Source organism: Haliotis cracherodii, unplaced genomic scaffold (genome assembly GCF_022045235.1).
Source record: "Haliotis cracherodii isolate W230 unplaced genomic scaffold, xgHalCrac1.p SCAF_19, whole genome shotgun sequence".
Classification (NCBI taxonomy): domain Eukaryota; kingdom Metazoa; phylum Mollusca; class Gastropoda; order Lepetellida; family Haliotidae; genus Haliotis; species Haliotis cracherodii.
This window is the reverse complement of record NW_027266274.1, coordinates 12,522,659-12,538,570: the sequence shown is the minus strand read 5'-3', so window position 1 is coordinate 12,538,570 and position 15,912 is coordinate 12,522,659. Positions and strand designations below refer to the sequence as shown.

The 15,912-nt window shown below is 45.3% G+C and overlaps 1 protein-coding gene across 1 annotated transcript; it reads right to left on the bottom strand.

Annotated features, from left to right (window-relative positions):
- Positions 1–5,457: 5,457 nt before the first annotated feature.
- On the bottom strand, positions 5,458–11,832 carry LOC139466961 (uncharacterized). The gene is made up of 4 exons (XM_071248678.1): positions 11,758–11,832; positions 10,317–10,328; positions 8,442–9,812; positions 5,458–5,463 (listed from the first exon to the last, which is right to left on the bottom strand). Exons 1-4 carry the CDS (start codon positions 11,830–11,832, stop codon positions 5,458–5,460), a joined length of 1,464 nt encoding a protein of 487 aa, XP_071104779.1.
- Positions 11,833–15,912: the final 4,080 nt, after the last annotated feature.

The following is a 15,912-nucleotide window of genomic DNA, read 5'->3' as shown; positions in this document are numbered from 1 at the left end:
GAACTGAATGTCAATTTCGTTCCGCGATTTTGATTGGACTATGTTTAGACTTGAAAATATTACTTCATCATTCCAGCCAAATTCGGCAAGGGTGGAAACTGGGCTTTTATAGACAGTTAAGTCACTAGCCTCTGGAATATGTAATCTAGCTTGTTCTCAACGTACTAGGATCATACCTCTGAATGCCCTGAAAACAGGTACCTGTCCGTTCTGTCCACTCTGTGGCCTATGAACAACAGGCCGCCTCCGTGGTCTAATGGTAGAGCGTCCGCCCGGAGAGCGGAAGGTCCGGGGTTCGCTCCGCGTCCTACCAAAAGACGTTAAAAGATGGTACTTGTTGTTACCCTGTCTGGCCCTCGGCATAAAGGGGCTAAAACAAGGACTGGTCGACTCGGAGTTAGTATACTGTGTCTGAGTGGGATATCCATGTTAAACTGCGGCATGGTATCTCAGTGACCTAGCACTATAAATCGGCATCAGTCCACACAAACATACATGCACGTCGCTATATAACTGCAATAATCTTGGACGCGACGTTAAACCCAATTTCACCTCACCTATGAACAACAACCCTGAAGGGACCAGACAAGCAAGGGATATATTCGACCGCACTGTTGTGATATAACTACACAACTGTTTATACAACTGCAGAGACTAAAGGTGGATTGTTTGTTCTTTAACGCCACATTCATCTGGACAAGACTATCAAGTGATTGACGTCATGAGCATCTATCTACGCAGTTGGGATACGATAACATCAACTAAGTCAGCGAGCCTGACCACCCTGTCCCGTTAGTCACCTCTTACGACAAGCATAGTCACCTCTTACGACAAGCATAGTCGCCTGTTACGACAAGCATAGTCGCCTGTTACTACAAGCATAGTCGCCTGTTACGACAAGCATAATCGCCTGTTGCGACAAGCATAGTCACCTCTTACGACAAGCATAGTCGCCTGTTACGACAAGCATAGTCGCCTGTTACGACAAGCATAGTCGCCTGTTACGACAAGCATAATCGCCTGTTACGACAAGCATAGTCGCCTCTTACGACAAGCATAGTCGCCTGTTAGGACAAGCATAATCGCCTGTTACGACAAGATTAGTCGCCTCTTACGACAAGCATAGTCGCCTCTTACGACAAGCATAGTCGCCTCTTACGACAAGCATAGTCGCCTCTTACGACAAGCATGGGTTTTTGATGACCTATTCTGCATGGGATTCATAGACTAAAGCCTAGACTTTGAAAGTATATAATGTTGATAGAACAAACAACATTTAAATTGAAAAGGAGCCTCATTGAGACGGGACATTCAGACCCTGTGGAAAATCTAGACTTGCTTCATTTGGAGTTACAGCATTTCCGTAAGGGCTGGCGGAAAGGGAAAATAATATGAGTTAAGGACTGTGAGACAGAATAACAACTGCTCAGTCTGACACGTTGTATCCATATGTAAAATGTGAACCCGGGCCTTCAGTGGGCAAACAAGCACCTTACCCACGGGGCTACCGACAGCCCCACAGACATGGGAAGGACTGAATATCACATTAGTGGCATATTTTGGTCGCTAGAAGAATTCTAGGAAAGTCTGGAGTATTCTCTCGCCATGTTCGACTTCATTAACTTGGAACTTTTTACAGCGCCTATATACCTGCCAACGGGACTAGACGAGAAAGCCGTAAGTCGAACATGCACGCACAAGACACGTCCTTCAGAACCATATACCTCAGCAGACATCGCGGAACATCGGAAACTCCCGTTCCGTATGTCAACAAACTATGCTCGCTCAGCACTCGGAGATTACGTGGGGTAATAGACCATTCGGAACGTCATAGTGTATTTTGTTTATCTCGGACATAACGTTGTACAAGTACACGTTTATAGAAGCAATGAAATACGTGCAGCTTTAGCGTGATAACGCGGCACTCCATGGCTTGTTACACTGGAATGCCCGCTTAATGTTTCCTGAACACGCTTATTCCAGTAAACGCGTACCTTAAGCAAGATGTGAAATTAGTGTGTAAGCTTTAACGCAGCTGTGAGCAGTATGTCAATGGTATTACAGTTAAGAACGCAACATAATCACATATTGTAACCATATTGAGATTCGAACCAGGGAAGTAAGTGTCAGTTGGAGTCCGGCATGTCAGATTCATTGTCGGCAGCTGCCAGGACAGCATGAGATGCGCACTCTTGTCGCGAACACCCGGTGGCCTCACTGACCCGTGAAGATCCGGGGTAGAATAGGTCTTCAGCCACCCATACTTGCCGTAAAAGGTGACCATGCTTGTCGTAGGAGGCGACTAACGAAATCGGGTGGTCAGGCTCGCTGACTTGGTTGATGCATGTCATCGATCCCAATTGCGTGGATCGATGCTCATGATATTAATCACTGGTTTGTCTGGTCCAGACTCGATTATTAAAAGACCGCCGTCATATAGCTGGAATATTGCTGAGTGCGGCATTAAACAACAAACCAACGATTTCCAATTCTCCATTCTTATAAATCTTTTCCGCCGTTATGCCTTTTACACCCAATGGAAACTGTTTCGGATGATATTCGAGACTGGTTATTTTCTGGCATTGACGTTTTGTATGTACTACATATACTTATATTATTTATAGTTTTAAGTGGGGTTGTAAGTATTTATGATGAGGTGGGGTGGTTCACATGTCAGACCAAGGTTTGATATTCTGCACGGTCATAATTGCAGATAACCTGTTCTAGTATTTCTGTAAAAAGTCTCAGTCTCTATAGATGTGCTGATTCTTTTGTCACTAAATATCTAAAATAATATTTTACCCAAGTTTCTTTAGCGTTTTATTGTGTCATCACTGATTCTCAGTGATCAAGCCATATATTTTCCATCACTCTCCAGAGATTGATATCATGAGCATCATTCCCCGCAATTGGGATGCGATGACATGCAACAACCTAGTCAGTGAGCATGACCACCCGATCCCGTTAGTCGCCTCTTACAGCACGCATAGACGTCCGATGGTGATGTTCTTCATAGGGTATCAAAGGCGATATGACAAGCATCATATCAATAAGTATTTCACAACAGGCGTCAGTTTCGCAGCCTAATAACGTTTGTATTTTTTTGGTCAAATCCAATTTTCAAGTGTATGCTTTCTTTTGTTTATGTCAACATGAATATTAAATCTCTTTAAGAGGCATGTGGGTCTGTGTCTAGGCTATCTAAACGTTGTAATTATTTCACTTTGAGTGAGTGAGTATGGTTTTACGGCGCTTTTAGCAATATTCCTGCACTATCGCGGCGGGATACACCAGAAATGGGCTTCATTGTACCCATGTCGGGAATCGAACCCGGGTCTTCGGCGTGACGAGCGAACGCTTTAACCACTAGGCTACCCCACTGTCTCTATTTCACTTTGAGCAACTGAGAACGTCAATGCGTCAATAGGATAATCATAATCATAAGATGTGAGTAATAAGACAAAAGAGGAGGTGGTGAAGGATTTAAATCAGTGAGTGAGTAGGAGTTGGGTTTAACGCCATTTCCCACAGTATCCCAGTTATATCACGGCGTGTCAGCTTAATGTGGGAAAAGCCCACAAAAGTGAGGAGGATCTTAGACATTTACCATTTTAAAACTCACGAGCACGGGTATGGTGCTGGCAAACCTAGAAACATAGTCGAGGCGAACCAGGATTCGAACCCCCAATCATAAGTTCTAACGTGCACAAGGGACGCAACTCTGTACAGCGAATTGCGACACCTTCCTTACACGACATGGACACTTGTGCGCCCGATTTAAATCAAACTTGCTATGATTGCTATTTGACCCAAGACTAGTTTACCTTTAGTGAGTGAGTGAGTTGGGTTTAACGCCACTTTTAACAGTATTCCAGTTATATCGCGGCGTGTCAGCTTAATGTGGGAGGAAAGCCCGAAGTGATGCAGGTCTCAGACGTTTACCACTTCGGTGAAACCCACGAGCACGGGTATGGTGCTGACAAACCTAGAAACATAATCGGAGCGAACCGGTATTCGAACCCACAATCATAGGTTTCTGGCGTGCCCAAGGGACGCAACTCTGCACAGCGAATCGCGGCGCCTTAGACGACTGGGACACCCGTGCCCCCAGTTTACCTTAAACACCACTTGAAGCAACACAGTATGTCGCAACGTAGGCAGAAATCCAGTCAACCACTCTCAAAGCATGTACATCTATTTGGAGACTGGAGTTGTTTGAGATCACACGGATGACGTATTGTGAGATCACGGGTCCTCCGTGCAGCGACAGATGTGCAGGTCTGAGCACGTCTTATGTTCCAAGATGCACATGCACTGATGCACTTTATACACAGGTTTGTTTACGGTAGATGCAACCGTTCACAGATTGCACGTGCTAAAAGACATGCCTAAGCCTCGCCTATGTTGAAGAAAGGAGATTATTGTGCAGTAATGTAGCCATAGCCGCTATATTCTGGAACATCATGGTTTTTAACGGTTACAGTTCCCACTCCCCAGTAATGATTTGTTAATGTGGACTTGTGTTATTGTTTCATTAATAATCAGTAATAATATTATGAATTTACAAATATTATGAACATGTTCAAACAGAAACTTTCCCCCTTTCTGTCTCTGTCTGCATGTCTGTCTGTATCTCTCTCTCTCTCTCTCTCTCTCTGCCTACGCCGGTACACCATCACGCAACACCATCTACAGCTTTCAAATACTTACACAGTTTTGAAAATAGTTTAGCACTTTTGAAAAACTGATAAAAGAGTTGTATTCACAGATAACTGACGTTTTGTGTGGTCTTTGGTTGTCGAAATCACTGAACTAAAAAGGATGGGCTGGTGTTTTTTGCAAGATGTATAAAAGTGCAGGTATCATGGAAAACAAATGGTTTCTCGCAGCTTATGCTGAAGTATATCAAAGACACCGACAGGGTTTAGATTATGTTTGTGTTTCGAAGGGTAAACGCATTTCTTTCCACTCAGCACTGGAAGCCATGTTCTTTGTAGAATACCATCACGCACTAGACCAAAATGGCTTAATCTGTAGGGAACGACCTTGCTTGCCAGTTTTGGTAGCTATCTCATGGCGGTGACGCTATGAATGGGTTTCATATAGCGTATCCATGTCAGAATCGAACCTAAACCGAGTCGCACGGGCGAACACCCTCGACTGCAATAGACCCAAACAGAGACAAATTTCGCAAACTCAAACCGACGGAAGCAAATGGTCCCAAGGTGCTCGATTTGAGTCTCTCATTGTTCCGGGTTACAACATTAAATCTTGTAAATCTTTCAAACATGTTCATGGGAGACACGTAGAGGACAAAATGATGTCAAATGCAATTCCCTATTGTGTCTTGTTAGGTGAAAAATTGACTTGCCTTTGCATGTTTTTGTGACGGGAGTCACCGGTGAGGCAAGATATGCTCACATTTTTGCCAACACATGAGATTATCACTTTCTACCCTTAGACCTGTAAATGAGAATTTTAAAATAAAACTTTGAATAGCCACTTTAAGAATATATTTAGAATAATGAACATATTTATTGCAGCAGAAAGCAATTACTAGATTACCAGAACTAAGATGTCGGGAATATGTGTACACCGAAAGGCTACAAACGTTACTATCCTGAAACAGTCGCCTGTTGTAAGCGAGTGAGTGAGTGAGTTGGGTTTAACGCTACACAGCAAATCGCGTCGCCTTAGACGACTGGGCCACCCGTGCCCCCCCCCCCCCCCCCCCCCCCCCCGCCCCCCCGCGCCTGTTGTGAGTTACTCATTGATATGAAGCATGTCAAATCGGCTATGATACCCGTATGAAATATATAATAAAAAAAACATTGTAATTTTTATACATACCTTTCAGGTAATACTCTAAATGTGCAATGTCCGGATTTGAAAATAATGAAAATAAAAATATAATCAAGATAAATATTTTCTCATCGATTGATCCTTTTTCTGAATAACATTGGACAGATTTTATGATTATTTACGGGAACCTGTACGGTAATGGTATTACCAGTCTAGGTTACAGGTATCTGACATTCGTATTGTGCCATGTATTCTTAGACATCAAACACGCCGAGGTTAACCATCTCCATACACTCGAACTGCAGAACGCTAAACAATGCATCGAGCTTCGTTGTGTATAGACGTTGCAAATATTCCACTAGCCGCTGTTCACAATCATCGGGCTCCCTGCCGATTAGTCATTGTTGATGAGAGGGGAACTACAGAATGCGGGCACTGCCTCATAGTTATGCTCCTTGCGCAATCGACATTTTCACTTCAGTCGATAGTGCTGGTCTATAACACTGCCGTATTGGGTTATAGACTATAGATAACCGTGTGGTGGTCAGGCTCGGTGACTTGGTTTATTGCGTCTTTGTATATCAATTCTGTTAATTGATGCATTAATTATCTATATATTAAAATAATTATATCGCTGCTTTATTTGTTTGTATTAGAAACTACCCGATTATGTTCGTTTTTTGAGATACAAATATCATATATGCTCACGACGCTCACTCGTACCGAAACCAATGGGGTAAGGATATAAGTCCCCAGGAAACAATGCTTGTGGTAAGAGGTGACTAACGGGTCAGGCTCGCTGACTTGGATGATGCATGTCATCGTATCCCAGTTGCGTAGAACGATGCTCATGATGTCAATCATTGGATTGTCTGATCCAGACTCGACTATTTACAGACCGCCGAGAAGAAGCTGGGATAGTGCTGAATGCGGCGTCAAACAACATACACACAAATCTTCTACAACACTGAAGACCTGTCAATCCGAACGGTGTCGCCCAGTCTGTTAAGGCCCGGAGAGTTGCGTCCCTTGGGTACGCCAGGAATCTATGATTGTGATTTCGAATCCCGGTTTGCCTGATTATGTTTCTAGGTTTGTCAGCACCATACCCGAGCTTGTGGATTTCACCAATCCGGCGAACGTCTGAAACCTGAATCACTTCTTGTTTTCCTTCACCATCGAGCTGACACGCCGTGATCTACCTGGACTGCTGTTCAAAGTAGTGTCTCCCTCAACTCGTCGTTTGCATGTTTCATTAAGCAACAGTGTAAAGAGTGGCGTCCCTTTGCCATATACATATTCAGTGATCTTCGAATCCCACTTCGGTCTTTATGTTATCACAAGTAACATAAATACAGCCTGAAACCAAACTCACTCACCATTGTAATTCGCTTTAAATTCCATCCATGGGTTGATAGATTTTACAAGTTTTAAGTAAAATGCCTAAGACCAACGCCACATATTTACTTGGAACATTTGTTTATGCTATTTACTTTTCAATCAATTATTTCATAAATACCGAGTTAATGCATCTTGATAAACATCATCAAAGAGATAAAATGCATGCCATCCCTCCGCTGAAGCAGATACCCACCGACTTGTTTAAACTGCGTATGTGTACTCACACAACAAATACTTTATACTCCAACGAGATGTACTGCGTCTCACTGTGAACTATTTTGACTAAAATAATATCTGTGTTAGTGATCTCGCCTCAGCAATGCTGGCAAACTAACAAATGACATGTGAGGTTTATTATTAATATGGCTGTAAATAGCTTCAAAGTGGCGCGGGGCACACGAGGGAGGGGAGCAGTGTGCTGATTGGGTGTTGTCTGTCCTATCACTGATGTCAGTGTATTGGGACACGTGGAGAGAGGCAGTGTTGGGACACGTGGGGAGTGACAATGTTGGGACACGTGTAGAGAGGCAGTGTTGGGACACGTGGATGGTGGCAGTGTTGGGACGCGTGGAGAGAGGGAGTGTTTGGACACGTGGGGAGTGACAATGTTGGGACACGTGTAGAGAGGCAGTGTTGGGACACGTGGATGGTGGCCTTGTTGGGACACGTGTAGAGAGGCAGTGTTGGGACACGTGTAGAGAGGCAGTGTTGGGACACGTGTAGAGAGGCAGTGTTGGGACACGTGGGGAGTGACAATGTTGGGACACGTGTAGAGAGGCAGTGTTGGGACACGTGGATGGTGGCCTTGTTGGGACACGTGTAGAGAGGCAGTGTTGGGACACGTGTAGAGAGGCAGTGTTGGGACACGTGGAGAGTGACAATGTTGGGACACGTGTAGAGAGGCAGTGTTGGGACACGTGGGGAGTGACAATGTTGGGACACGTGTAGAGAGGCAGTGTTGGGACACGTGGATGGTGGCAGTGTTGGGACACGTGGAGAGAGGCAGTGTTGGGACATGTGGATGGTGGCAGTGTTAGAACACGTGGACAGAGGGAGTGTTTGGACACGTGGATGGTGGCAGTGTTGGGACACGTGGAGAGAGGGAGTGTTTGGACACGTGGATGGTGGCAGTGTTGGGACACGTGGAGAGAGGGAGTGTTGGGACACGTGGATGGTGGCAGTGTTGGGACACGTGGAAAGTGGCAGTGCTGGGACACGTGTAGTGTCTGTCCTCTCACTGTCAGTGTGTTGTGACACGTGGAGAGTGGCAGTGCTGAGACACGTGGAGGGTGGCAGTGTTGGAACACGTGGAGGGGGGCAGGGTTGGAACACGTGGAGGGTGGCAGTGTTGGAACACGTGGAGGGTGGCAGTGTTGGAACACGTGGAGGGGGGCAGTGTTGGAACACGTGGAGGGAGGCAGTGTTGGAACACGTGGAGGGTGGCAGTGTTGGTACACGTGGAGGGGGGGCAGTGTTGGAACACGTGGAGGGGGGGCAGTGTTGGAACACGTGGAGGGGGGCAGTGTTGGAACACGTGGAGGGGGGCAGTGTTGGAACACGTGGAGGGTGGCAGTGTTGGTACACGTGGAGGGTGGCAGTGTTGGAACACGTGGAGGGGGGCAGTGTTGGTACACGTGGAGGGTGGCAGTGTTGGAACACGTGGAGGACGTGGAGGGTGGCAGTGTTGGAACACGTGGAGGGGGGCAGTGTTGGTACATGTGGAGGGTGGCAGTGTTGGAACACGTGGAGGGTGGCAGTGTTGGAACACGTGGAGGACGTGGAGGGTGGCAGTGTTGGAACACGTGGAGGGTGGCAGTGTTGGAACACGTGGAGGGTGGCAGTGTTGGAACAAGTGGAGGGGGGCCGTGTTGGAACACGTGGGGGGTGGCAGTGTTGGAACACGTGGAGGGGGGCAGTGTTGGAACACGTGGAGGGGGGGGGGGGCAGTGTTGGAACACGTGGAGGGGGGCAGTGTTGGAACACGTGGAGGGGGGGGGGGCAGTGTTGGAACACGTGGAGGGGGGGCCGTGTTGGAACACGTGGAGGGGGGCAGTGTTGGAACACGTGGAGGGGGGCAGTGTTGGAACACGTGGATGGTAGCAGTTTTTGGACACGTTGAGGGGACCAGGGTTGGAACACGTGGAGGGGGGCAGTGTTGGAACACGTGGAGGGGGGGGGCAGTGTTGGAACACGTGGAGGGGGGCAGTGTTGGTACACGTGGAGGGGGGGCAGTGTTGGAACACGTGGAGGGGGGCAGTGTTGGAACACGTGGAGGGGGGCAGTGTTGGGACACGTGGATGGTAGCAGTTTTTGGACACGTGGAGGGTGGCAGTGTTGGAACACGTGGAGGGGGGCAGTGTTGGAACACGTGGATGGTAGCAGTTTTTGGACACGTGGAGGGGGCAGTGTTGGGACACGTGGATGGTAGCAGTTTTTGGACACGTGGAGGGTGGCAGTGTTGGAACACGTGGAGGGGGGGGGGGGCAGTGTTGGAACACGTGGAGGGTGGCAGTGTTGGAACACGTGGAGGGTGGCAGTTTTTGGACACGTGGAGGGGGGGCAGTGTTGGGACACGTGGAGGGGGGCAGTGTTCGGACGAGGGGAGAGTCCTAATCTTCACTCACTCATACAAATACTTCGAAGAGATCTTTATTCAAAGAAACTCATCCAACGTTTTGACGTTAGAGACCATGAAAAGACGTGACACAGCTCGACAAACCGCGGACGCTGACATAATTGGTGTTTTCATTCTGTCAAAGGCGTTAAAAGAACATTTCTACAACCATTCCCCAAAAGGTATTTTGGTTCCATGTAAGGTTCTGACGAGCTTATATTTGGTTGAAGGCAATTCCACACTCCACCACATAAACACGATATAAGCCAATTGGCTGCTGTTTATTGAACAAAAGTATAATATGTTTACAAACTGAACAAATACGTAATTGCACAAGCAAACTGTAACCAAAACACACAACGACTTTCCTATCGCACGTAGATCAAAGCGAGCCGTTTCACAGACCTCCCGAATCGTTTATACAAGTACTGTAACTCTCTAAAACAACACAACTAAGTCAGTTTTCATCTCAACCGGTAAATAACTTTGATATACTCACCGACGGTGAAAACTGAAAATAGCAAACATATATTAAAACAATCATAGACAAATATTGGCTGGCTTCTCAAAATCACCAATCTAGCCTGCCAGCATGACGAATGTCTTTCACGGTAAACCTGATCGTAGACCTTTAAAGTGTGTGTGTGTGTGTGTGTGTGTGTGTGTGTGTGTGTGTGTGTGTGTGTGTGTTGGTTTATTGTTTAACGCCGCACTGTCGACGGTCTGTAAAACATCGATTCCGTACTTGACAATCCAGTGATTGAGCATCGATCCACACAACTGGGATACGATGACATGCATCAAACCAAGTCAGCGACCCTGCCCACCCGATCCCGTTAGTCGCCTCTTATGACAAGCATAGTCGCCTTTTACGGCAAGCATGGGTTGCTGAAGACCTATTCTAACCCGGATCTTCACGGATCGAATGTGTGTGTAAGAGGGATATTCTTGTGATCAAGACGCGCTCGTAACACCAGAGATCCTGGTTCGACTTGGACTTGGTAACTATTTGTGAATCCCATTGTCATGATACAAACGGACGAGCACCAAGTTGTATACGAAAACAGGAGAATGAAAATGAAATACACGCTGATCCATTGATCAGGAGAATATTGTAGCGTTTCGAACGTGCTTTACGTTGTAGATTTGGCTCAAAATATGCACATTATAACTGAAAGCGGCGAAATACAATACTCACTCCTCCTTGATCCTGATCTGGAGTTATAGAAAGTACAAGGAAATCTTGATTGAAATCTGGGGCGGTCGGATAGCCTAGTGGTTAAAGCTTCGTCGCGCCGAAGACCCGGATTCGAATCCCGACATAGGTACAATGTGTGAAGCCCATTTCTGGTGTTCACCGCCGTGATATTGCTGGAATATTGCTGAAAGCGGCGTAAAACCATACTCACTCACTGATTGAAATCTAATCACAAATCGGAAGTGTGAGCGAGATTTCCTTCGCATTTAACAATGATACAAAAGTGTCGTCTCAGGGTACATCTAGAATAGCCTACACGTATTGTACCTTTGTAGGTGTCAAACCAGGGATTACTGTATGATAAAAGAATACACTGTCCATCGGCTACCAACAGCTATAGAACATGAGTAAGCACAATGGAACCTGCCGTGACCTTTCCACGGGATGAACCGAGTCTAGCCTGAAGCTACCCCTGCTGCTGAAGTCGATGGTACCTTTTGGCAAGGAAAGATACATAAGTTGTGTTTTTGTGATGCTGGCAGTTCCGTTGCTTACAAATCAAGATGTCCACATGGAACAGGTGGCTTGCAGAAGTCTATCGCGCTATATATCCCAACAGATCTTGAGATACATTCTTCATGCACAATAAGCTTTCTTGGGAAGAAGAGGTTTGGAGTAGACGACTACAAAGGTCTAAAAGAAATGGTGCATGCATTATGGAACACTCAAACAAGGGAAAAACCTGCCAAAATGTCTTGTAAACGTCCTGAGTGGCTTGGGACGGAGAGAACAGACCAGTACAGCGACACCCCGACATTTAGGACCGTCCCGATATAGTTGGTTTGTTTGTGTGTTGTTTAAAGCCGCACTCAGCAGTATTCCAGCTATATGACGGTGGTCTGTAAATAATCGAGTCTGGTCCAGACAATCCAGTGATTACAACATGAGCATCGATCCATGCAATCGGTATACAATGACATGCTTCAACCAAGTCGTTAGTCGCATTTTACGACAAGCAGAGTCGTCTTTGTCGGCAAGCATGGGTTGCTGAAGACCTATTCTACCCCGGATGTTCACGGGCTAGCTATCACATCTTATTGTGGTGAATGTGTGAGTATGGTATGGAGTATTCTACCCCGGATCTTCACGGGTCTGTCCCGATATAAACCGAGGGGCAAAAGAAACTATTTGTTTTTAGGTAATTGAAACTTGAAATGTTGTTAAATATGGTTGGTAATTTTGAGTAAAAATACTTTGGTTCATTGAAGAGTGGGTAAGAAATGAACTTGCAATCACATGACCCTACCATGTTTGAAATGTTGTACTTCATGCCGAAAAAAGCAAATTTATTGATTATCAAAGATATGTCTACGGTACCCATTGGCAGTTAATTTGAGTGGCTACGCTACCAGGTCTAACGTACCAATCAGAATACGAGTTACAAACGAGCATCAATGTTGGGTTGCCGATGTCGACATCACAGCGGCCATTGGTTACGATAGAGTTTGCGAGGAATTCAACGTTTAAAAACTGACTGACGCGCAGAAGAAAGGATGTCTTCGTGTCCATAAAAAACTGAAAGCTTCATGTCCATAACAACTAGCGGTGGCTTTGGTTTCTAAGCACTTGAGTTACCTCCCTTACCCATTTCCTTACCTCGACGTTTGATTGGTCGGTAAAATGTTAATGAAAATCAAGGGCAGGTAATTTAAGATTGCGAAATGCGTGCCATGGGATAGAGAGGATGTTCAGTCCCTGATTTTTTATTAAATTGTGGATTAACGCATCTCGGATATATCACACTGCTCCTTTAAATACAGAGGTTATCAACGGTAATTGGTTCGTAAGGCGGAAGGTCCGGATAAACGGGGTCGGGTAAAAGAGCATTCGGTATAAATTACTAATTTGGTATGCTAATTTCAAACACAAAGAATATATATTTGTTTATTTGAACGCCGCCCTCATACATGGATACGATGCATGTATCAACCAAGTCAGCGAGCCTAACCACCCGATCCCGTTAGTCGCCTCTTACTACAAACATAGTCGCCTTTTATGGCAAGCATGGGTTGCTGAAGACGTTTTATACCCCGGTAGCCCCACAGCGGCAGGGGCAAAACAATGTACCTATATGTATTTCAGTTAAAATTTTAAACTATTAGTTTACGCTCCTACCCGTCAGTCAGAGTAACCTCCCATCTGAAGGTGAACTAAAAGGTTGGAATGCAAGAAAACCCCAATACTATGGAATCTGAAAATCAAGCGGAATCGGATTAACATATAAACACGAATAAATAAACGTGGGCAGAATGCCGTAGCCGGAAATATCGATATCAGTTGCGCCCGACGCAGCTCTGGAACGCACCATCTTCTCCTTAGAGATTCCATAATACCGCAGTGGAAACTTCGCTTTTACCTGTGTGTACTTTCACTGGGCTGTTTTTGTCGATACCTGTATATTCTCTGAACTATCAGATATTTGTGGGAAGCTAACCCGGAGTAGAAATCCTATAAACGCCCAGCCACAAAAATAATTCCCCGGCGATGTCTGGTTTTATGGGAGGAATGCGCTGCCTTGAACATCCGAGCTGCTTCCACAACCGTATACAGGAACCTCATGGACGATTCCAGACAATCTGATGTATTTTCTTTTCATTCGGTTTTATGTAAATGTTGTTTGAAACTGGAGGTTTAAACGTTGTAGCGTCGTTCCCGTCAGCCACGTGTTCTGTTTGAAGCAGAAGAGACAAGGGAGACAGACGCAGTTGCTGTTACTGTTATAATGTAGATTCCGTTGTCGAATCTGGTGCAGGCAAACCATCACTGGAGTAAGATAGTACAACTGCTTGACTATATCACCAAACATACAAAATGACATTCATAAAAAGACAATGGATGAACTTAACAAGAAAGTTATTTTGCTTTAGGGTAACAGGATGAGGAGGCTTATGGCTTGTGTCCCGATGGTGAACATTGATGCAATAGCATCTTCCTATTGTGATGCCAACAATTCAACAATAGATTTTATATCTAAAATATATTAGTATATATTTCAAGATCATGTTTATTCAAACTACGTATCACTAGAATGCCCTCAGACTGAGTGTGACGACAATGATTCCATCCAGTTTACTGTACGCTGCCAATTCTTTTTAATATGGTTGTCTACAAGGTTACAGCATTTCGGTATCATAGTAAACACTAAATGCATGTGGTAAACTCACCCCATGAAATATTTGTGAATTCACAATGCCATTTAGAAAGTGGTCAAAACTTTCTTAGTAAAGTAGAGATTCTCGTACTGAATCCCGTCCGGGATTCGAACCCACACTGCCGGAGTGAGGCACCTATTTGCCAGCACACAAAGTCAGCGATCTGTACTTTACTAAAAAAGTGTTATCCCAAATATAACATTTGTTACATTTGACAGCTTTCTAAATGGCATTGTTTATTCATAGCTTTCTGCCATGAGAGCCGTATATAGAGAGTTCCGCTGTAAGGAGCTTGTCGATTCACTTCCGAGACTTACATTGTTCGAGCAGTTTCTAGAAGTCTGGCTGTACCTGTATACGGGTGCGACGAAGGCGATTCGAGGCCTCTATTTACGGCCTGACGTCTTCCCCGTAGTGGGCGGTCGGGTAGCCTAGTGGCCAAAGCGTTCGCTCGTCACGCCGAAAACCCGGGTTCGATTCCCGACATGGGTACAATGTGTGAAGCCCATTTCTGGTGTCCCCCGCCGTGATATTGCTGGAATATTGCTAAAAGCGGCGTAAAACCATACTCACTCACTCACTTCCCCGTAGCGGACTCGAGGCGTATCGAAAAGAAGCGTCATCCCTGTATGCTTCAAGACATTCCACTGTGACAAATCCTGGACATTCGTGAGTGAACTGTCGGTACAACTGAGCCTGTTATTTGTTGCTGCTGCCAAATAGTTCATCCATTGTATGGCATTTCATGAGTGTAGCCCTAATCCCGTGTATTTCCATGTAATTTGTTGATTCTTCCTTCATCTTGTAACTTTCTGATTTCACAATATAATTCTGTACGATTCAATTTCTGGGTCAACCTTCGCGTATCAACTTGGGAATCAACATGTAACACAATCAAATCAAAACAAATCAAAGATCCTCTCACACAAACAAAATGGCCCGTGAAGGGTCGGGTTAGAATAGGTCTTCAGCAACCCATGCTTGCTGTAAGAGGCGACTATGCTTGTCGTGAGAGGCAACTAACGGGATCGGGTGGTCAGGCTCGCTGAATTGGTTGATGGATGTCATCGTATCCCAACTGCGTGGATCGATGCTCATGACATCAGACTCGAGTAACCCATGCTTGCCGTAAAAGGCGACCATGCTTGTCGTAAGAGGCGACTAACGGGATCGGACTTGGTTGATGCGTGGATCGATGCTCATGATATTATTGACTGGATTGTCTGGTCCAGAATCGATTATTTACAGACCGCCGTCATATAGCTGGAATAAGGCTGAGTGCGGTGTTAAACAACAACCAAACCAAACAAAAAAAACCAAAAAACAATACCATAATGTCAACACTCACTCACACAAAAAGCAACATTGCACTGAGAACATCCTATACAGGCAAAGGGTTATTTGTCTTTCATACCGTGTGGACTGTATTATCCGCTAGATAAGAGTAAAATATTTAGACATTTTAAATTGAATTCATGCATTATCGGGCGGATATAGCGATGTATGAGTGCTTCTTTGTTAAAATAAGCAGCTATTTTGGAATACTGAAGACATGCCGTTTACAAAAGGAAACGGGATGGGTTCGCCCTTCCTAAATATAACAAGTGCATTAAAAATTTCTTAAATATTTATGGGCATTAGGACGTAAGCTGCTACAGGATAAACAATATCAGGTAGAGTAAGTG